The 23054-nt window shown below is 39.6% G+C and overlaps 2 protein-coding genes across 4 annotated transcripts in view; one reads left to right on the top strand and one right to left on the bottom strand.

Annotated features, from left to right (window-relative positions):
* The window catches only part of baalcb (BAALC binder of MAP3K1 and KLF4 b), a 64840-nt gene extending 46186 nt beyond the window's left edge, over positions 1–18654 (top strand). Inside the window, exons 1-6 of one of the 2 annotated variants that reach the window (XM_069514807.1) lie at positions 13277–13394; positions 13482–13554; positions 14661–14770; positions 15568–15789; positions 17808–18007; positions 18490–18654. In XM_069514807.1, coding sequence (XP_069370908.1) covers positions 15609–15789; positions 17808–18007; positions 18490–18654 — 546 coding nt within the window. In that variant the 5' untranslated portion in view covers positions 13277–13394; positions 13482–13554; positions 14661–14770; positions 15568–15608. Of the gene's footprint in view, positions 1–13276; positions 13395–13481; positions 13555–14660; positions 14876–15567; positions 15790–17807; positions 18008–18489 lie in introns of those variants that run through there. The other variant, XM_069514806.1, reaches the window with a different exon arrangement.
* nme6 (NME/NM23 nucleoside diphosphate kinase 6) lies at positions 18345–22455 on the bottom strand. Of its 2 annotated transcripts, none has more exons than XM_020097806.2 (6): positions 22142–22455; positions 21935–22030; positions 21136–21238; positions 20947–20986; positions 20089–20249; positions 18345–19685 (listed from the first exon to the last, which is right to left on the bottom strand). In XM_020097806.2, exons 1-6 carry the CDS (start codon positions 22142–22144, stop codon positions 19534–19536), a joined length of 555 nt encoding a protein of 184 aa, XP_019953365.1. In that variant the 5' UTR covers positions 22145–22455; the 3' UTR covers positions 18345–19533. The 2 variants fall into 2 exon arrangements, with proteins under 2 accessions (XP_019953365.1, XP_019953366.1); XM_020097807.2 differs by having other exon boundaries at positions 22228–22455.
* Between the last annotated feature and the right edge of the window lie 599 nt (positions 22456–23054).

The raw sequence follows: 23054 nt of genomic DNA, 5'->3' as shown, positions 1-23054 counted from the left end.
ATCATCTCATGACCTCTAACCACTGAAATTTAACCAGCTACAACCATTTACTGAATAAAGATAAAGATAGATGACATGTCTCAAATTCCTTCAAAAGCATAAAAATGAAGCAAAATTATCCTGGATATGAACGCTCCCTTCTCCGCAGTAGTGATCATGGTGTGCAGCTGCAATATGCACCAATCCTGATGTTTGAATCATGATATTTCTCTCCATTTTTATAGCATCAAATAACTAAGTAAAGCAAAACTTATAATATCAGAAACCATCATGGAAAAACATGTATTTGGCGTATACTTGGACTCTCCACTAACATGGAGGAGGCAGGGCTTATGATTTATACTGTAGTCAGCCACTAGGGAGTTATCCAGACGACTTGACATGTCATCCATTCTCATATCTTAATGCATGAGTATTAACATGGACCATAAATCTGCGGCATGTATTGAAATATTCTACTTTATCATATATTCCTTTTTGTCATGACTCTATATCTTCATCCCTCTTTAAGTGCGAGCTTTACCTTCGCCGCCCCTCTCAAAACAATTGGGACGTGCCCGCTGCCTGATCCAAGTTTCAATCAATAGAGCTTACTGAATAAGAGAATCTCCCACAACAGGGTCTGAATAAACAAAAGGCGTCCCTCCTCCCCCCACGAGCTCAGATTCACAAGTTCACATTTTTAGGAGTTAAAATCTCCAGTGAGACTAGTGAACTTTTTGAAACGTCAAGGTCTTTTGTAATTAGCTGCTCTGGTTTTCAAGTATGGATCTATACCTTCTTCACACAGGCCGTGCCGCTGCAAAGAGAAGGGTCAAAAAGCCACTGCGGAAAAGGAGCTGCTGCCCCATCACAAGTTAAAGCGCCGGAGCGAGCAGTTATATTCCTGAATTTGCGTTGATAAATGCCAAGAAACTGTCCCCCGTGCTTAGTTTATAGATATGAGGCGGCTGCAGACTGGGGCCAACTTAGCTGATTGCAGTAGATCTGGATGTTGTTTGGTAACTTTGCTGAATTGCCTCACGTCATAGCCACTCTCCCACATCCTCTCACTGTTCCTCGCTAATGTGATCCTGTGGCAAAATCTAAACACAATTAAAAACTGTTCTTATTATGTGTGCCACACTGGAGAGTATGGAGTCAGAGATTTGATACTCTTTTTTTTTTTTCCATGAGCTGCACTGATGTTGGCAAATACAATAGATGATTTGATATTGTTAAAAATAATAACGGGAACGATTCATTTGGGCACTTTAAGTAAGAATTACTGCAACAGGCCTTAGGTTGACATTTTGGGAAATAGGCTAATTTGCTTTCACTCTCTGAGATTAATTAAATTGGAAGAGGGATCCAGTCTCATCTCATAACTGTCCACTAAATATAAACCTGCATCCAGCAACTGCTTACTTAGCAGAAAGAGGTTAATGTGGGAAACAGTCTGTCCTCAAGAAACAAATGTGCTATCACAACCATATAGCATCTATAAAGCAGCATATTAACAGTGACAGTGCGACCCTCAAAAGGCAGTAAAAATGGATGGATGGATGGAAGTGTTGGTTGGCTAGCTGTTTTCCTCTGTTTCCAGTCTTAATGCTAAGTGACTGCTGACTGTGGTTTTATTTTAAAACACACAGACATAAAATTACTATCAATCTTCTTGTCAAAATCTTTGCTTGAAAGTAAATAAGCACATTCCATTGAAAATGTTGAAGAGATGCAAACAGGATATTTTTATCGACTCAGTATCTACAATTAATTAGCCTTAAAATTAAGGTATTATAAAGTATAAAGGTAAAGACTGTGTGCTGTGTAAACTGACAAAAACAAACTTCACAGCACAGTTTGTTTCAACACAGAAGCCAAACTGTGTTTTGGCATCTCTCAGGGTTTCTGACAAAGCAGCATAATTTGATATTGAAATGTCAGACATCAATGAAGACAAAATCAACAGGATGGAAGTAAAGAAAAATCTGAAATGACAAATGAATAGAAAAGAACTGGAAGTAAAAGAGGACTAGATACAAGAGGTTATTACATTAAACTGTGACTGGGACGATGTAAAGAATCCGGTTGTGCATGTAAATAAATGTCATGAACTGACATTTGAAGTCGGCGAAATGAAATGACAGCAATGTCCCCAGAGAGTGTGAGAGGTTAAAACAGGTAAAATACATTAATTGAAACTGAGAATAATTAATTTCATGCAAAGGCAGTTAATTAGTCGCTTCCTGAAAGCCTGCTGCTCCGATGTGCACGCTATTATTAGCTTAATGTTATTCTCAGTGTAGGAGAAAGTTGAGAAATGTGAGAGACTGTGTTCGCTTTCTACGGCAAAACAAGTTCTCGAATCTCTAATTGTGGTTTTATGTCCTTTTCATCAGCCTTTGCCCCAGTTTTAAGAAGTTTAGCCTTTGACTATGTTTACTGTAGAACTCTACTGTCCTGTCTGCTTCCTTGATGAGTTTGAGTCTTGAAAAGCACATGATTATATAAAAACGCAAAGCCACCAAGCTATGTGAACACTATGTGAACACATAGCTTGGTGATAAATAAAAATAAATACTGTTCTTATTGCAAAATTGGGGGAAAATAAACCATTTTGCAATTAGCTCCAATACCAGAATATATTAATCTCTAAACTAGTCTGAAAGCCACTTTGAAAACCAACACAGGAAACTGAAAAGGGAAAAAGATCCACGAAAAAATAACATGTTCTTTCATTTGAGAACATTTCAGGACATTTTGGTTCCAAACACAATACGCAGACCTCAGGAAAAGCATTGGGAAATCTGGCTGAACTTTATGACCTATTTCCAAGTTTGTCCTAGTTGGTTCTTTTCATTTTACTTTTGTACTGCTGCTCTCTTCCAACAGCTCAACGGCTGCTGCCCATAAATGTGAATCATGTAGTGATAACATTTCATCAATCATTAAACCAACATGAAGCAAACCTCAGTAGTAACGTCAGACAAAATGCATCTGTTTTTGGCAGGCAGATAACATGCTGTTGCACTGAATTCCTTCTATTCAACACCATTTGCATTACAGTCAATTTGGCAAGATGAGACACTGTTGCCACCAAGTGGTCTGGAGAAGTATGGTGTCAGATCAGTCAGAGCTGTTACTGGGAATCATGTGGAGGCAATAAAGTGACCTGCTGATTGAAATCTCTCTTGAAGATGAAATAATATGTGTCAGTGATGTAACTGCACATTTTAAAGGTCACACAAGCAGAATACAAGGATAGTGTCAGGTCTGGTGATAGAAGCAAAATAAGAGGATCTAACCCAAGTCTGTTAAAGTACACACAAGGTCAGACCTCAGAGATAATGAAACGCCTTCGCTCAGCAGCTTTCGTGAAAGAACATTTAAATTTAATGCTCTCACTTAATACACTTCTGCCATCTGCTGCTGCAAAGGAAACAAGTGGTGAACGCTGAGATAATATACTATTTAACATCATATAGAAAACTCAGCAAACAGTTGCTTACTTATACATACAGCAATCGAGTCCAATGTGATTTGGTCTATAAAAGACTAAAACATGTCGATCCCAGTATCCCAAAGTTCAAGGTAACATCCTTAAAGGTCCTATATTTTTATCTTTTCGTCTATTTTGTTTAAGTTTCATGCTTCTCTCAAAGCAAGAACAGGACGTTTTGAGTCTGTGAGCCTCTCTTCTAATTGAATGACTGGTTTCTGAGACGTGCACAGATGGGCCAACCACAAGTAACAGGATCGTAGATTAATTGCAAATGGTTATGGTCAGCCAGTGCTGAAATAAGCAGAACAGACCAAAATACTCTTTGTCCACTGGTCTGTGATATTTCTCTTGGATTGGATTGATACTTTCATAGAATGTATATTCTATACATAGATGAATTTCAGATGAAGAAAGCAGAAGATTCTCTACATTTGAGTAAATTACTTTTTCAATTATAAGAATAGTGAACGATTACTTATGCTGTCAATCAACAAACTGATTCAGCTCCTAATTGTGTGTGTTCATGTGCAAGAAGCTGGATTTTCTTCCCTGGAGACAAACCACAGGGAGCGTTGAGACCCTTCACTGGAGCGTTTCCATGGTTTTCGACATGTGATGGACAGCTGTGTTTGGGGTGAGGTCTGAAGGTCGTCTTCACTGTTGTGTTCCACGCTCACACTAATCACACCCTCAGACTTGACAGATCATCCATCTCTCCCGTCCCGTGCTGTATTCGCCTCGCTCTCGTCTTCGTCAGAGCTCGAGGGATCGTGACCTCACTGTCGTGTGTCTGCGGTAATTAGCGTTTGAACCTGTGGCTCTGTTGAGGAACATTTCATGGAGCGTGGAACAGACACCAAACACATCAGTGGAACCATAACATAGAAAACATTTTAGATTTTCCTGAACAATAAATGCCCTGAAACATTGGCCTATGATGTGTGACCGTCCCCTTACTCAGGGAAAATCCATTGCTGATTTGAAAGCTAGCAATGACTAGATGCAGATTTAAAACATATTTGTTACCTGCAAATTAATCACATAACAGTGTTTAGTGTGCAAGATGTCTCAAATCAGTCCTAGCAGACCACTGGGCCACATTCAACACCTGCTTTACTTGACACTAAAGCACTGACTGTAATATCTTGAAAGGTGCTTCTCATCGTGTCTCAAATTACCTTTGTCATTGAACTAAATGTGTCCTCGCAGTGTTCCCTCATTCGTGACCCTCGTTGTAATGCCTGTGGTGCAGTAAAATTTGCTAAGTCATGTCCAACCAGAGAGACGGCTGTGCGACGAAGTGAAGTGTGAAATATTACATCGCTGGCCTAAAGTAATAGATCAGGTGACATTCACAACAAGAACATTTCCTGCAGTTACGTCTCTGTTTCATCGTCTTGTTTTTTTTCCAGAACTGTGCAAATATTCTTTTTTGTGAGTAATTCTTTTTTGTCTGATGTTCCCAAGATACATCTCACAAATCAAAGAGGAGGCAAATATTTACTCCTCTTTAATTTCCCTGAGAGAAATTACTTTCAGAGACACTGCTGGCAAGAGACAATATATTATACAGATTTTGAAAATGCACGTAGTTAAGCAATATTTTTTCCTGATTATTTTTACCCTAAATCAAATCAAACACTGCTTTGGAATTATGATTCACTTCCATAACTAGATGTGAGCTGTGTTTTAAAATAATTGGTAAGAAATTATAAAGAAATCATTCAATTATTGGGATTGGAAGTAAGCTTTTGTTTTTCGCTAACTAGCAGCATGGCTATATAGGTGGACATTAGCTTGTAGGACCACTGTTTTGGTCCAGAATGAAATATTTCATTATCTTAAAGTGGATGGATTGCAATGAAAGCTGGTACAGATATTTGTGCTGCATACTTAATTTGTTGATTCCAATCTTTTCCTGTAGCGCCACCATGAGGTTAATATTTGTGGGTATAAGTGAAAGGTTTCATCAAACATGGCCTCAAGGAAACTTTCTAAATAATAAAAAATTAAATACATTCATTCATTATCTGATGCCATAATCACATTATAATTTCACTTTGTCTTCAGTGTGTCCTGAGTTAGTAATTGAGAATCAGTTCAACAGCGATAATTCCCCAACATTATGATAATGTCATAATTTTACACCTGGAGCGCAGTTCATTACAGCTGACTAACTATGTGTCAACTTTAGTTCAATTATCATCATCACCAACAATTAGGATCATCATTCCAATTAAAAGTGGCAACAGTGGTGGCTGCGGTGTAAGCGTGATGTTGCAAGCAGGTGCAATCTGCTCCGTAGAGAGACTTGGATCAATAACGCCGCAAAAAGCTGCCACAGGTTGACACTTAACGCCACATCACATAAATGTTGAGTGTTAACAGCCTCGGAGACTCAGTCGGGGACCCTTTTGTCACACTCTGACAACTGAGCTAGTTTCTATTCAATTTCGAGAAAAGCGTTGACCGGAATATGCAAGAATCTTTTTTTTGTGTGTGTACACAAGTGCGTGCTGAAGGAGAGTTGAATTTGCAAATTAATAAAGTGGAAAGGCTTTTAAATCAAGAACAGGTGCTTTTGAAATTTAAAATATGTCCTTGTACGTGCTGCTTTCGCCTAGTGGTTCAATTACTCTCAAGATGTAGCCCTCAGAGGGAGTGATGCACATACTAATACACACATTTATGTTTATTTATGGGATTGAGCAACTAAAAAAGTCTTGCGAGTACCTTCTATCTGTGTACAAAGAAATAGCAGCGATGTCCAATTTCAAGGAAAATACACACTTTCTTTTCACATAGAGAAGTTGTCACTTTTTAATGCCTTTACACTTCTCCTCAGCAGTGATGATATACCGTCAGAGACATAAGAACTGCAAAGCCATTCATCTGCCTGCTCTTTAAATCATCTCTGACACTTTCATGATTAGAGGGGACATCAACTCGGGCTCCTACCTTGACAAACGTGTCCGCAGCCTCCCTCCATCAGACCTCACCCCACTTACTTTTCTCACTCTTTCTTTATGTGTTCAAAGTTTGACTTAGTTTCTCTTTTTTTTTTTTTGCTCCAGAAAAGTTTTTCTCATCCTTGTGTGCACCAAAGAAGTGCAATTTAGCTGATAAGCTGATAATGAGTTCATTATTTCTATAAGACATTACATTATTGCATAATAAAAGGAAACATCTAAAACCATAAGAGATGGTCGTAATGATTTGGCTTTATTTTCAGAGAATTCGGTTCACTTGTACGCGTTACCTGTCCTGTCTGTTTGAGTTGTGAGAAGCATTCATCAGGCTGTAAGCTGCGGATGTTCCTTATTCCCATTACGGTGAATCAGCAGCGTATGAAACAATCCCATCTGCTGCGACGCCTGCTCCTTTTTATTGTTCTGCACACTTCTGCCCCTGCAATGTGGATTCATTTTAGTGTGTATTGATTCTGCATGAGTCACAGGGTGTTGTTGACGGCTGCATCTCGGGACGGTGAGCCAGGATGAAGTTAACGTGGATCTTAAAAAGATTAAAAAATAACACTGGTATAAAAGTATTTGCGAGAGAAAATGAAACTGAGAAGCTGTCCTCTGCACGGGGATTTAGATAAGCAATAAGGCCCCAGCGTGAGTTGACACACACAAGTGACGCCAAGTGGTCCAAATCATCACTGTAACCTAGCAACAACACCCCTCATTGTTTAATTAGACTGACTAGATAGCGAAGAGCCTGTAGCTGGATGGAAATCTCCTTTAGTGTGCTCATATTGGTGTTACTGAAGACTGTCATGGAACACTACGCAAACAAATGATCAGTTTATTCCATATTCCTGTATAAGTTCATAAAGCAAAACATTAAAGTAGATATTAAGAGGAAATGTATTTGTATAGTGAATATATATATATATCATTTAAAAACAAATACATTCAAATAAAATTCACTCCTGCTGTGTGAGCTCATCATCGTCTTTGTGATAAAAGTAGCACAAATGAATCTAAATTAGCCCTTGATTGATCCTATTGGCTTTGTTAGTGTCCCGCTGCTCCCCTGAGGGAAGGTGATCATTGCTCAGAGAGTACAAAGCCACTAATTACCCAAATTATCTCACCGGCTCATTAGAGTGTGTGTACTTGTGTGTGTGTGTCGGCATGAGTGAGCGAGAGAGAGGTAGAGGGCCGAGTAGACCGCGTCCTGCGAAGGATGTTGCCCCTGAATTGAGACACAGCTATTGTGTGTAGTTGATGGTGGACACTTTGAATGGGGATCCATGTTAACGATGCACAAAGCTGATGGATGTAGAAGCAGTTGTTTCTACTTCACTGTCCATCACAGTTAAAGACAATTGTAGACGAGCTGTTCTGACCTTCACCTACACAGTCGTGCCTGTGCATTTGTTTACCTGTTGTACTTAAATGGCCTTCAATAGTGACGTCTTCCCACATCAGTTTAAAGGCTTAACAAGTTATTTCACCTGCTCCCCTGCTTCTCCTTGAAAAGAAAATTTGTAATATGAATGAAATGTAGCAGAAAAAATCAATCCTTTCTGATTTTGTCGAGTTGAACTTTTCTTTACGGATCTGAATAATAAAATAAGGACAAGCTTGGCATTTACAGATCAATTAATTTTTTCCTCAAAGGACGTGTTTCTCATTTGGCGACTTCATGATTCTATAGTTCCTCTCAGGAGACATTTAAACTACGAGCTCTGAGCCGATATAGCTAAGGGCAAGATCATAGCTATTGATTTCTGTGTTCTTGTGGCCTTTTAGACAGATGTTGCATTATATAACAAGGTAACTGCCTTTTGTCAAGCTTATTATTCTGTATCTTCCCAGAGGAAAGGTCCATTTAGTTCAGGCGATTGTATGACTCACTGAGACGAGCCTTGAAATGGTCATTACATTTCTGGCCCCTGCGTTCGTGCTCATATCCTTGGTTGAAAATGCTCAATCTGAACCTCTGCTTGTTAATATAGAAATGAAGGAAAAATGCCCCAGTGTCAAATGCACCCGTAAAAAAGAATGCAAAACATGTTTGTGCTTCGACATCTCGAGTTTTCCCCCCGGTAACAGCAGTAAAGGTGAAAACCAAAAGCCCTTTATTTCCCACTCCAGTGGTTTAAGTGAGTGAGCCCGGAGCCACATCCCCACTTAAACATAACAGGTTGTGATGTTATTTTCAGTTTAAGTACTTATCTACGTACTTATGGAGGAGCAGGTCAGCAGGATCCAAGAAGGTGAAATGCTCGTTGCCGCCTTCGGTCGCAAACGGCAGAGAAATGTCATCAACTGACTGGGTCATCTGGAAAAAGATATGTTATTTACTGTACTGGCATTTGAACTGTTTTATCTCACACTAAAATGTGTCACATTGTGCTTGGTTACATCTTTCATATAATGAAGCCATTGGTTTAATAGGCAGGGCAATGTATTTGATCCTGTACAGTGTGTGTGTATATATATATATATATATATATATATATACACACAGTTTTTTTTAATTTAACATCCGAGGATGAACTGGGACCCATCATATCTGATCATCATAATATACTCTCTCGCTCTTGTGACCCAGCCAGAGTCGATCAGGCGCTGCTTTGTCTTCCAGCAGAATTGGCCAATATGTTGCTCCTCCTCAACCACAGCCTACTGGAGGCTTTCTAAGCTGCTTCCATGTTGGACTCCTTCAGTTCAGTTCAACAGCAACTAGTGACTACTGCTCCTCCTATGTCTAGTAGCTGCAGTTCAATCAAGGTAAAAACTCACAGATATTAGAATAATTTGTATGTAAAGCCAATGTTCACACAGAATCGCCCAGAATCTCCAACATCCATTATGACTCTTTGTGCCAACTCATAGTTTAATGTTTACGTGAGCGCCCTCACACTTTCCTGAGATCATTTCCCCAAAACGAAGCGTCTGTCCCAAGAAGTTCCATGAATACTAATGTTCCGCTCTTTCGCCCCATGAGCCCCCACCAGTGCCCTTTCTGGAATATTCCTTGCCTTTGATAGGATTAGAGTTGTGTGTTTAGCAGGATGAAACGAATGAAGCATATAAAGTGCAAAGGCTGCATTTGTAGTCCAGCCTCCACCAGAATTTAAAAGGCGGAAATATCAATTGGGGCCAGAGGAGTGGCTAAAGATCGATTTTAGCACCTCCACCGATAATGAATGGCACTGAGGGAAATTACATAAATCAGTCATGGAGACTGACTTTGGTATGTTAGCAATATTAATCATCTTTAAGTCAAACATGACTTCCTTTGCCGCTTCCTTATGTAATTAAATTAGATAAAAGTCTGTTTCATCAAGATATGATGAAATATATTAATTTATATATTCTACAAAATTAAAGCTGTTTAACAGGAAGGAAGATATATATGCTTAATGATGCTTTGCTCTGCAGTTTCTTCTTCCAACTTCCATTAGGGATGAGTCATCCCACTTTTAAAGATATATGAAGTGTTGCTGCAAGCAGATTTGTTAATAATTTCGATGAATTGTGCCATCAAAGCTTTTTCAAGGGCCTTATTAAGTCAAGCATCTCCAACAACAACTAAAAGTAAGTATAAAAACTAGAAAAATCTTTTCACTGTTAGCAGCTCTTCTTGTCCCTTGTTCCCCTCAACAAAAGCAATAAACTGCTGCCCAACCCAATACCGCCTTCACCTTATCTTATAGCCCCGCTTGCTTAATTTGGGTGGTAGTTGCTGCCTTTTCTTCAGAACACTTTGCACTAATAGAAAGGTGTCATGTTAGCTCAGACCATGATGGATTGAAAGATCACAACCTCTGGAGATATCCCTGGCAGGGGTCCACGTGAGAGAAGGGGGGGAGGATTGCCTCCACCAGTTCGAGGAGCAGTGGTGCGTCTCTGCCAGAAAAAGATCCCAGAGATGTGATTGATGCCACTGAACCGCAACCTCCAGCAAAGCTCAATCTGGATAAGCTGCTCATTGCACCGCTGGCAGCTCCAATATCAACAATTTGCTGATGAAATCTGCACGAGTGGACATGATAATATCTCGGTATCATTAACAGAGTGCTTCAAGGTTTCTGAGGCGTGAGACGATCAAGAAATATAAATTTTTCTTATGTGTAGTTTGTGCCATTATCTGAATATACATATATTTGGATTATCAAAACAGATTTCAAGACAAACTCATCCATCACATGCAATAAGCTTTAGACTCCTGTGTTTTAAGTGCAGTCACCACAGTCTGTGACAGATAAGAAGTGGATGGCAAAAGCGGTGAACCTTTGTGACAACTATTCCCCGTTCCAGGCCCAAACCATCCTAATTAGTTTTCCAGGGCTTGTAACTCACTGGCTGTCGCAGTAAAAACCCACTGAAGGTTTGGATTTGGATGCTTTGCCGGCTCATTCACTCCCCCTCCTGTCAGAATTAGGCAGAATTGACTTCTTTTTCAGTCCCGCAAAACTTTGCGAATCAGCGGAAAGTTCATATTATCCCCTATCAGCCTTAACCAGCTGTTGAAAAGGAAGCAGCTGGGGGGTGAACGCTGAGGGCAATGGAAGCACTGAGTTTGGTTTTTCACACAAACGTACACACTGTGTACATACATTCAAGAAGAAGATGAAAATGTGCTCCTGCATGAAAACATATCTGATCGAAAACTAGTCCTATAGTGACACTGTGAATTTTTAAGGGAACATGTTGACTTTGTGAGCACTTGAACACTTGATTAGAATTTAGTTAATGTCTAAGTAACTCTTGTCTTTGGTCAGGCAGAGCTGGGTAACAATTTCCTGTATATTGTCACTTTTACAAGAAGCCATTTCATCAATTGTTGGAATAAAGAAATAAATTAATGTAGCTTTAAATCTTACACCCAGCAATGTAAAAACATGACTAATATAGCCTTGAATATAAAATGCTATATCATTGAATAGTCGCCATTCCAAGACATACATTTTCATTATATTCCAGCAGCAGCATGAATCCTTATTTGCGGGAGAAACCGCCTGCGAGTCCGTCCATGACGTTGCAGTGTTTGGCAGCGCGCCACATTAATCGCCAGGGCAATGGGAAGACAGGCCTATTGACCAGCAGTCCAATAGGACAGTGAGGCAGGACATACAAATCAAAGCTGCCCGGCCTCATATTGACCTGACTGTCCGCAGAATGTGAGATTCATTCCCTGGGTGATGGGCGAAGGAGGCGCAGGAAGTCACAGGGATTTGATTCAGCTCGGACCTGTGCGAAATTATAGTTGATTATTTAAAGGGAAATTGGAGGTGTATTTGGGGGGAGATGACGTGAAACTCATGGATAAAACATCTGTTTCTACTTTTTTTGCTTTTTAGCTCATGTTTGTGGATTTAAAGGGAAGTTCTCTCCTCTGTCATCTTGTCTTTGTCTCCATTACCGACTCCATTGTGAGAAAGAAAGATGTGAATTTGCACGTTGATTACACCCAAAGCATCAGGAGGCCTCTCCAAGTAAAAACTCTTTGAAAATGTTTTGTGCATCTTGTGAATTCTGTGCAATTTGAAAGACGTCATTAAAAGCTGTGTACATTATGTGTGCTCATTGACGGTGGCTCATCACTAACCTAACAGGACATGTTCTGCATACTGTTGCACATTAAATCTGTCCCTCAGACAGAACTAATGGTGAGCGTGCCCATTAGTGAATTGATCAGGTGGATGTCCGTTCTTCTATTTATTTGTAATTAATTCTATTGGCAGCTGATGTATTAGACACAAAGGACCTTAATTTTAACGAGCTCTCGTTCAGAGTAGCTGTATTTCTGTGCTGAATGTGCACTTTGCTGAGATGTTTCACAACCGGAGGAAAAACAGAAAAATATTCCTAACAAAGTGATCTTTGGTTTCAGTGTTAGATATTATGGTCAGATAACAATTATCCCATGATTCCACTTTGTCCCAGTTTTTTCCACATTCACCAAATAGTTTAATTTTGATCTGAAGAGTCTCTTTTTGTTTTGTCAGTGTTTGAGCATGAGTCTGTTTGTCTTGGATACAACACTGCCGACATTACTTTGCCTGGATAAACACGTGTTCCCAGCTCTGACCACAAAGGTCTGTGTGGCTGAGAGCTCAGACAATAAACTGGATGGCTGCACTGAGGATTAAATGAGCAGACTATTAAAAGTTTTTTTTATTTGTTCAGTAGCTTTGTATTTTCTTTTTCTTAGACTGACATTTATAGCAAACAAACAACAACCATTTATTTTTATTTTATTAATTGAACATTAACTCTGTGGTTAAGAGTCAGGGAGCCACCAGCAGCCTGGTTGTTGAGGGACAGGGGTGGGCTGTGACTGTCCCCTTGTGGGCAGAGTAGTGAACATCTCATTAGGGTTTTAAGGGCATGTGGTCAGAAGGTGACCATTGCTATACCAGCAGATAATATATAATATATACCCAAAAAACATTTTACCTATATAATATAATCATTTATTTGTGTGTGTGTGTGTGTGTATATATAAATATATATATGGACACAAACATATATTCACATGTCTCTCTCTTACTGTATGTATACTGCAGTATTAATATATACATGTATATATACATACATACATATACACACACACACATATATATATCTATCATTATTACTTTAGTTTAAACTGTGTGTATGTCTATGTATATATATTTATCATTATTATCAATGATTATTATAATTATTAATATCATCAGGCAACATGACTCAAATAACAGCAGATGTGGAGCAGAGCCCTGTGAGCACAGAGGAGGATATTATATTAGGTTTCCATAGCAACAGCTGTGGTAAATGTGATGTTACTGGAGTTTAGAGACAGAAACCTCCTTCATGGAGGCTGAGAGCTTCCTCTGCTCCCTCATGAACCAGCCTCCTCTCCTCATCTCATCTCCATGTCTGTGGAGGAGGCGGACGGACGCTCGGTGAGTAACCGACCAGAGGAGGAGGAGGAGGAGGAGGAGGAGGAGGAGTATCGGTATTGACAAACATGTTCCGGCTGTGTCTGGCAGGAGGACGCGGAGGAGCACCGGGGCGAGACGAGCCAGCAGCGACCCTCCATCATCATCATCATCGTCCTCCTCAGTAAGTCTTCGTCTGTGCGCATTGAGCCTCATGTTGAACTGCGTCGTCTAACACGTCGCTTCTTGCTTCATCCCCTCGCGGTCAGTGTGTGTTGCTGTCAGCTCTTTGATTCGATCAGGTGAAGGATCGATAGGAGGCTTATCGGTAGAATTCAGACCTCATCAGAAACAGAAGCTGGTTCAACAAGACTCAATGATCCACACTGAGCAGTGATTACAGATCTGAGCCATGTGATCCTCCGAGGTGCATTGATTTCCACTGCTGTCCAATTATAGGTCTGATGTTCATAGATCGATAGATAGATCGTTTATTTCTTCATTCATTTCTTTAATATTTGTATAATCAGATCCGTGTACTATAGTGATTTTAGAAGGTGTGTTGATTTCCTCTGCTATCCAATTATAGTAGGTCTTATTGTGTACATAGCTAGATATATTGATACATATATAGATCATTTATTTATTCATTCATTGCTTTAGTTTGTGTATTTATCAACAGATCTGTGTATTATAGTGTTTTTTCAAGGTGTGTTAAATTCCAGTGCTACTATTGTAGTAGGTTTCAGACAATATATTGTATATAGATAAACATATAACGTATATGTATGTGTATATATCTTTATACATTTAAACACATATATGTGTCATATGTGCACATACACACATGGATGTATGGATACATATATACAGTATGTATGTACATACATCTATAGATGCATATGTATATACAGTATGTGTATATATACACACATAGAGACATTTCTTTATTTGGAGTATGTATGTTTCAGTATGAAAATAGGATATTGATCAATATAATAACATTATTTTTTATTATTCATCAATGAATATGCATTATATATAACATTTAGAAATAGGATCGTTTATACAAAATACTTTACATACAATGAGAAACAACCTGTCAACTGTCCAACATCAGCATCCACAGTCATAAGATGGCATCATGTATTTGTAGAGCGAACCTGAACAAGACTTTAAATATTGTATGTTGGACTCTGACATGAAGTGATATAAGAAAATGTCGATAAATCCACATAAAAATATGCCTTTTCTTCACCTCCTCTCTCTCCCTCTCTTCTTTTCCAACAGGAGACTCTATGTTTTCATGATCTGCAGCAGCCTCCTGTGTGATATGGTTTCCTCGGCCTGACTGACAATCACAGGGTGCTGCTTTCAAATGTTCATGAAGACATGTAAATGTGAGTTAACGGCGAGGGCACCCACTCCTGAAAGAACAAAAGTAATTGGAGACAATAATCCTCCAACATATGAGGGCACCGGGTCCCACAGCGGTGTGCTGTGCTGTGAGTATTGTTCATGTTGATGTCCTGTGAGATGATATCTGGTCAAATAGCCTGGAAATAACTTGATTTCTTAAAAAATGACTTGCATGATTAATTGGATGCCAAATTAATTATGATGTTTCTTTCCCTTATTTGTCCGAGTGTTATCATTTAATGCATATTCATTATTATTATTATTAGCCCTATAAACCTGCATTGTGCTCTGTCCCTTCAAGCCTATTACTGCTCGAGGTTACATGGGGGAATGTGGTGTATCTGAAAATAGAGTCTGCTCTACATGGAAAGTCCCACAAGATCATTTCTGTCATAATAAAACTCAAAACTGTTCTTTAATATCTGTTTATCTGCTTGTACTGTTTTGTTACTCTTTTGTTTGCTTATTTCCTTATTAATAGTATTTATTTATTTATTCAATCATGTCTTTACTTACTTATTTAGTTTCATCATCTTGACTTCATGTTGCTAACTAAGCACCCACAAAAACCTGAAACCAGTGTTTTACCCCAGTGTAAGTAAAGGGTATATACTGTAAATGTGTTTTAATGATAGTGGTGTAGCCTGTTATTTGACTTTGATTAAAAAGAGGAAAGAAACCGCCTCAGTACAGATTCACTTCACTCATACAGTCTCATATCTTTCTATGCTAACAATGAAATCCTGTGTAAATCTCTTTTCCCTCTTCTGTTCTGAAGAGAAGTCCAGCTGTGAAGTGACGGAGCCCAGCGGGAGAGCGATGGGCTGTGGGGGAAGCAGGACGGACGCTCTGGAGCCTCGCTACCTGGAGAGCTGGACCAAAGAGACGGAGTCAACATGGCTGACCAGCACCGACACTGACATCCCCCTGTCGTCCATCCAGAGCATCCCCTCTGAGAACTCCGAGGCCGGCTTTGCTTCGGAGAAAACAATCAGCCCTGGTGAGAAAAATGAATTAGAGCTGAGTGGATGTTGGAATTAATAATCATCTCCTAACAGGAACAGGCGGTATTCTAGCTGCTGAACTGATGAATAAAACACTCATGGTTGTATAAATTATGAGTTTATTAGATTCCCACTGCAGAATACAGTGTATTTGCAATTCTAATCTATTTTATTCTATATTCTACATGCTAATGCACTTTAGTTGTTTGCTTGGCTGTGGGTATTTATACATCTTTGCACCAAATGCACGTTCAACATTTTAAATTGCTGCATAATGAGGTTTTTGATCCGTGGGACTGTTTTAATGTATCTCGGACACTGAAGACTTTGGGCCAATCTGATTGGATTAGCAATGACAATTTGTCAATGACAAAAATAAGCCATTATGCAAAAGCAAAATTAAAGTTACAAATTGAAAGAGAGTTGTGGTGAGAGTCATTCTCCATCTAAGAATTAAATATGACATGACGATGTGTAAAACATTTTTTTTACATGGATCTGACTGTCATTTTCTTTTGTGTTAATGTGTCTACTCTGAACTGCGGCTGTACTCGTCTTTGAAGCCAGGGGGGGATGAGACAGTAAATGGAGGAATAATAGGTTACATCAGAAGCCAGTGTGCTCAAACAGGCCTTGGCTCTCTTGGCAACCGGTGGAGCTGTGACTGAATCCAGGCAGAGGAGCCTTGATGTGATTGTGAAGACAAATAAAGCACAGCATCGCTCCGAGAGGATAAAACAGATTCAGAATTGGTCAGATTAATCAGCGTCTTGTAACCACAGACTGTATCAAAGAGTGGCGCAGCGATATGGTGACTGACACGAGCATCTGTTATATGTGGCAAAGAAACGGTTACGCGGTGATGCAGGACTTGCTCTGATTGTGTCATAATAACAATGTGAGGAATGCCAGCATCCAATACACCACAGCTGTGTGCACATACAATTCACTTCACAGTGATGTTGTTATGTTTTCCATAATTGCTCATGTTGGCACAGTGGTACAGTGGTTTTCCCTCTCTCATCACAGTTTGGCCGGCGTTTGTTCTCCCTTTGTCCAAACACATGCAGATTGGTGTTATGTTAACTGGGGACTCTAACTTGAACATAGGTGTGATGTGAGTGTGAACAGTCCCCCAAGACCCCCTGAAGGAAAAGCGGTATAGATAATGGATCGATGGATAATTGATCACACTGTATTTAATTAGTTCAGTGAAAGCAGTAAACAGCCTATAAGTTGTGTGTATGCTGACTAACGCTATTTGATTTACAAAATATCCAATTCTGCATCTTATCGATCATAAAACTTGTTATAATCGTTATATTGCCATGATTGGAATACATCTTTTCCTCATGTTTTGCTATTTTAAAAGAAGAATGCAGTACTGAATCAAAGCTCAAGTGCTGTATACTGCTCCAGTTGGTTGACCATCTGACTTCTTCATTCTGTGAATCCAGGAAAACGCAGTCCAGTTTTATTATTAACTTTTTGGCCACAAACAGGGTTTCAACACCCAAATGACTCATCGTTTCAGATTGCACCATATGAATAATCTCTGGAGTCATTCTTTTTATTTTTATAGTGAATATTTTAAACTGCCTCCTCTTCTCTTTCTGTGTCTTTAATCCACCTCTTCCATTATAACTTGTGTACGATACCATTCTTCCTAGATATTCCTTTGTTGTTCTTCTGCCTCCTGCATTTTTGCTTTGCGGATATTCGATTTAGCTTCATTGTGATCCAACTGTGGTTTATCAGGATGCCTTCTGGAAATCTCTGTTTGCATCTACTTTTGATTTCAATTTTTCTTACTTTAAAGCATCTGAGCCATCACACCTACAGTATACGCCTCGGAAAACATCTGTGTCATGTCCATGTGTTATAGATGTGTGTATTGGGACTGAAACTACATGTTCGGTCAATAAGTTGGGATGACCTGTAGTCAGTATCAACAGTACATTACCTGTGGTTTTGTTGTTTCAGGAAACAAATTTAAGTTTTTCTTTTGCTGCAGTTCCAGATTTCTTTGAGGACGGCCTCCCCCCTCCGGCTCAGGCGTACCTGAAGGTCTGCTCTGCCGTGTCGGAAGTCAGTCTGAATGATGTGAAACCCAGCAGCCCTCCTGCCATCCTGCCCTCGCCACCCAAAGAGGAGGTGTTGCCTTCGTCTGGCACCACGGTGCAGCGGCGGAGTGTTCTACACACTGAGGAAATCGTGAGTCTCACGCTGGATGTCTTTCAATTATTGTTGTTTTCCTCCGCTTCTCTGTCTTTATCTTTTATAGTCATTCAATTAATATTAGGAATAAAGAGCTGTGGGAGTCCCACTTGTGGATAAAAAGTGTTCCTTTGTTTTTAAATTCTTTTTTCAGATTAGTTTATTAACAGTTGATGATGAGATGCAACTATTTTAATAAATTTGGTTGTTTGTATTTTAAGCATAAGCAAACATTTTCTAGTCCAGTGTCTCTGATGATAGAATTTTGATTTTGTTTTTGATCATACACGATATTAAATGGATCCTTGGCAAGATAAAACAAGACATCTTAAAATCACTGTGGCCTGTGGGGAAATTTAATGTATAATTTTCCAACAAAAAAACAAATACATAGCTCTCATGCCAAATAAACCCAAAAACAAGTTTTATGGTGTATTACTATTTACCATGTCCTGTCTTTCATTCCCCACCATCCCCAGACAAAATGGCAGGACAATCGGATGTCCACAAAGCAGGTGACCATCACGGTGACGCAGAGCATCCATCAGGTGGACAAGAACGGGAAGGTGAAGAAGTCGCTCACCACCTACGAGGTGATGAAACCTGTGGAGAGTCTGAAACAGGTGGCCACACAAAACACTTGAGAGGATGGAGCCAAAGAAAAATGATGACTGGGAAATCAACAAACTGAAAGAGCGTGAAGGCTGACGAAGCACAAGAGGGACGTGTGAGACTCTTTAGATTATGAGACTGAAGTCCGGATATTTTCTCATTTTGTTAAAACACATAACATGGGCCATTTTGTAGATAATATCATGAAATGTATTTCTATTGTGCCTGTTGCCACCATGTTTCACTGTATTTTGTCACTTTGAACATATGTAAAACATAAAACTGTAGTTTGTTATAAGAAAATATAAAAAAAAGACATTTTGCAGGAATATGATATCAGACCAAAAATAAATGAAGAATTCACACTGTATCACAGCAGATGACCCCTTTTTAAATTCATTTGGCAAATTCAAATTTCACAAACCTACTAGAATTTTCACTTTAAGATGCTTCTTTTAAGGACAAATATATGTGTTAATGTATCGTTACAGTTTTATTTGAAGTCATTGAATCTTCACATGGCATAAATACATTATAGTGTTCGTTTGACACTGATGAGTAGCTGCTGCTGTGTTACAGTCTGTGTGGCTCAGGTAACTGAACTTGTGACGACTGTAATGTTTACAGTGAAGCCTGGACAGGAGGTTGTGTCTATTGTGTTTTCTAATGACAATAAATCTAATACAACATTTACGGACCTTATTTCAAAATACTGCACACGACGAGGAAAGAAAATCTGTTTTAAACGACACATGCATGGAACATAGTGGCACTTAGAGGAAGTGACGTGAACAATAAACATGTGTTCTCACAGTATCACGTAAAGCATGTGGCATCAGCAGCTGGTCTTTATCTTTGAGTCCTTATGCTTGTGTCTTTGACCTGTGTGTTGATGATCAGCAGATCTGGGGTCAGCTTTGTGCTGAAAGTGTGTGGATCTGTTTTTGATGATCGAAGTGTAACTGTCCAGATCTGAACGCCGGCTCCTGTTTCTCCATCCACTCGTCCACACAGAAGTCCGGGAAGAAGAAACCGATTTCTCTGTGTGCTGACTCAACAGAATCTGGAGAAAGGATCAGAAAGAAAAAAAAAATCTGGATTTTGAAAACTTTCTAATTCAACAGAAAAACTTGAAAATTAGTTTAAGAAGCCAAACTGGGTGTATTGTTGAAAAATAAGACTCTTGAGAACTCATGAATAATTGATAAGATAATTTATTAACTTAATGCAAATATTGAGAAAAATTGTATGATGCACTACTGTAGAAACACTTTATAATTCACTATATATCACAATGCATAATGATTTTAAAGGTACCACTGTTTGTGTTAAGACTGTTAAACTAATCTGTCCAATTAATGTTAAACCTGATGAAACTGCAGTGTGGGATGTGATAGTACCATGTGATAACGCAGGGGGTGAAAACCTAGTGTATACTGTATTTAAATCCATGATCCATTTCCTACCTGAGCCGTGAGTTGTGTTCCGTGTGTCTGTGAGTCCAAACTGGGCCCTGATGGTGGCGGGGGAGGTGTATCTGGCTCTGAACACTTTGGTGGGTCCCATCAGTTCTCTCCAGTGACGTATTCCGTCCTCTCTGGCTAAAATGTACGCACGCATTGGACCACTGCGACAAACAAAGAACCCAACAGTCACAACTGAATGTTTCCAGTCAGTGCACATAATGCTCTGTGAAGCTGTTACACACAAAGAGCTGTGGATGCTGTCTCGGCTTTAAAGGATCAGAGTGTAGAACTCAGCTGCAGCCTTCGTGTCCTGGTGAAAAACCCTCCCAACATGTCACCTTTTTCTTTATAGCATCAGCTGGGAAATTAAAACCAAACTATTCAGATAATTAAACCATTGAAGATACAGTGTAATCAGCTTCAGCAAAACCGTCTTAACAGGAGCTTACGATGCTTGTTTTATTTCCAGTAACGCTCCGCACACCCAGAGAAAGGTTAGTGTGGTAAGAACTCCGCAGTCCAGTGGTTGTTAAATGCATATGGAGCCATTATAAGCTGGCTACACGCCAATTTTCAGACAATTGCTCCGGGGTTGTTGTGCTTAACATGGCACTTGGCTGATAATTGAAAAACTGTGGTGAAGTTTCAGAAAATGATTTAGTGGTGACTTGCTGAGCGTGAAATAGGAACACCACCGTCTGAGGGGAGCCTTCTCTGTGCCAGCTCAGTGGGTTATCAGGTATGAAATGTCCTTATTATTCCATTTCGAATGCATCAGACAGAAAACCACATTTATTCAAAGCCATGAAAGCAGAATGATTTGGGATTTGCACATTTACTGTGTGAAGTGGGGCTCACCTTGCCATGAATTCAACAAGTCTTTGATAGAAGAATCGCTCTAAAGCACAAAAGGGTTCAGTTCAACGTTTCAACCAACATACATCAACTAAAACAGCTGCTGACTCATGTGTAGTGATATAGAATCGCTGGAAGGATCGAAGCAAGACAATAACAATATAGAGTTACAGACATGAGTTGTATACACACCTGAGTGTTCCGCGTAGAACCTCTCAGAGTCCTGCCTCCTCCACACCAGATCTTTGCGTCGAACAATGACAAAGTTGTTGTCCAAGATTCTCTGGTGAAGAGCCTGAGAGGGAGAAAAAAAAGACATATTTATCCTTTCTGAGTCAGACTAGAACTGAGAAAACAACTTTATATATCAGTGCTTGAATCACAAAGTAAGAAAAGGCATTTCTTCCACAAATCCTAGCATCCTAGCAATATTATAACCAACCTTAAAGTATAATTATCATTTGAACACACTGCTCCTGTGACCATCCAGGTGTCTGTTTGCCCCATCATTCAAATTCGAGTTTCAAAATGGCGTCATTGACACCAACTTTTTAGGCTTAATGTCAGAGAACTGCAGCAGTGATTAGGAGGACATCAGAGGACATTACGACTTAAAAGTAATGAAGCCGCTTCGAGTCAAGTTTGAATGTCGGGGCTTACTGACACTTGGATGAAACCCCAGGAGCAGCGTGGAGGCATGTTATCTTTTCTTCTGTTGATTTTATTTGTTTGAAGACGTGATCACCAGTTACTTCAGTTGTATTGGATTTGGCTGCAACACTGTTCACCCCTGAAACTCCAGAAGTGTTTTGTGGACTCAAACACTTCAACCACCTCCATCGTCACAGTGGTGAGTAGATAATGAGAGAGTTTTTCATTTTTTTTGGGTGAACTTGTCCATTAGACAGCATTGATCACTCTCTCTAAGACCTTAAACAACGGAAGTGGCCTTCAATATAAAACAGTGTAAAGTTGCTGTGTCTGCACTGACCTCCAACACCAGTGGGTGAGCCACCGCGTCGGGTTTGATGACCGCCAGGGTGAGCTGCAGCACTTTGGACAGACGAGCCGCTGTGAGCTTCATGGTCTGGAGACACGAACACAGTGTAAACCATCACACGCGTGGCTGCGTTCAATGTCTGACGTTACATCAAGTGAAGGCAGCGAAAACACAACAATGTCCAATACATCTGGTTACCATCACGACACAGTTGATGCAACTCCGATAAGATTAAATCCCGGTAATGTTCACAAGTCAGCTCTGAATCAGTGACAGATACTAACCTCTGTTCTGTCTGTTTTTCAAAATAAAGGTCACATATCAGAGGGAAACACACTCCGCCGCCATATGAACGCGTTACTTGAAGTCGTTTAAAAAGAGTATACAAGTAAAACTGGTTTTAATTTTGTTCAACTAAAGGAAAGACGCAGGAATATTAAAGTTAATGTAACGTTAAAATGTGGTTTTGTCGCTGAGTGGCTCCTCGCACCGTTCGGTCCGTTTGTAAATACGGTCCCCGGAAACTCAGCCACCACATGAGGTTCCCACTGACAGAGAGACAGACAGTATCAACATACAGCGGATATTAAAGCTGCACAACTAAATATTACATGAGCCTAATAGGTGTCGTGTCTGACCACTGACAACAAGAGACTGCTTTTCATAAAGCTGATGTCAGATCTGTGCTCTCTCAATAACCATGTTTGAGTAAATGAACATATTAACTGTAGTTAAAGATATTATTTTACCTAAAGGTGAATAAAAAGTCCACAATGAAGAAGCACAGGCACTTATCGTATATATCCCGGCCACTCAAGAGCAATTGGAGTGAAATATATACATATTTTATGTCAGCTAATTTTACTATACAGGCCATTAAAGAAAGCTATTGTCTTTATAGAAAAGGGTCAAAATAAAGGGTGTTTAAACCGAAGGACCGTCATGTATAGATTTATATTCATACTGTTGGTTTTGACATACAGTAAACATACACAGTTTGGCAAGAATAGAAATAATACTTAACTTAACTTAACATGACAAAAAAAAGGAAAGAGGCACATGCCTGTACTGAATATGTAAACAATTTCAGTTGAGTCCATCACTTTATCAC

The sequence above is a fragment of the Paralichthys olivaceus genome, chromosome 19 (genome assembly GCF_024713975.1).
Source record: "Paralichthys olivaceus isolate ysfri-2021 chromosome 19, ASM2471397v2, whole genome shotgun sequence".
Lineage (NCBI taxonomy): Eukaryota > Metazoa > Chordata > Actinopteri > Pleuronectiformes > Paralichthyidae > Paralichthys > Paralichthys olivaceus.
Note: the sequence above shows the minus strand (reverse complement) of the source record. Positions and strands in the feature narration are given on the sequence as shown.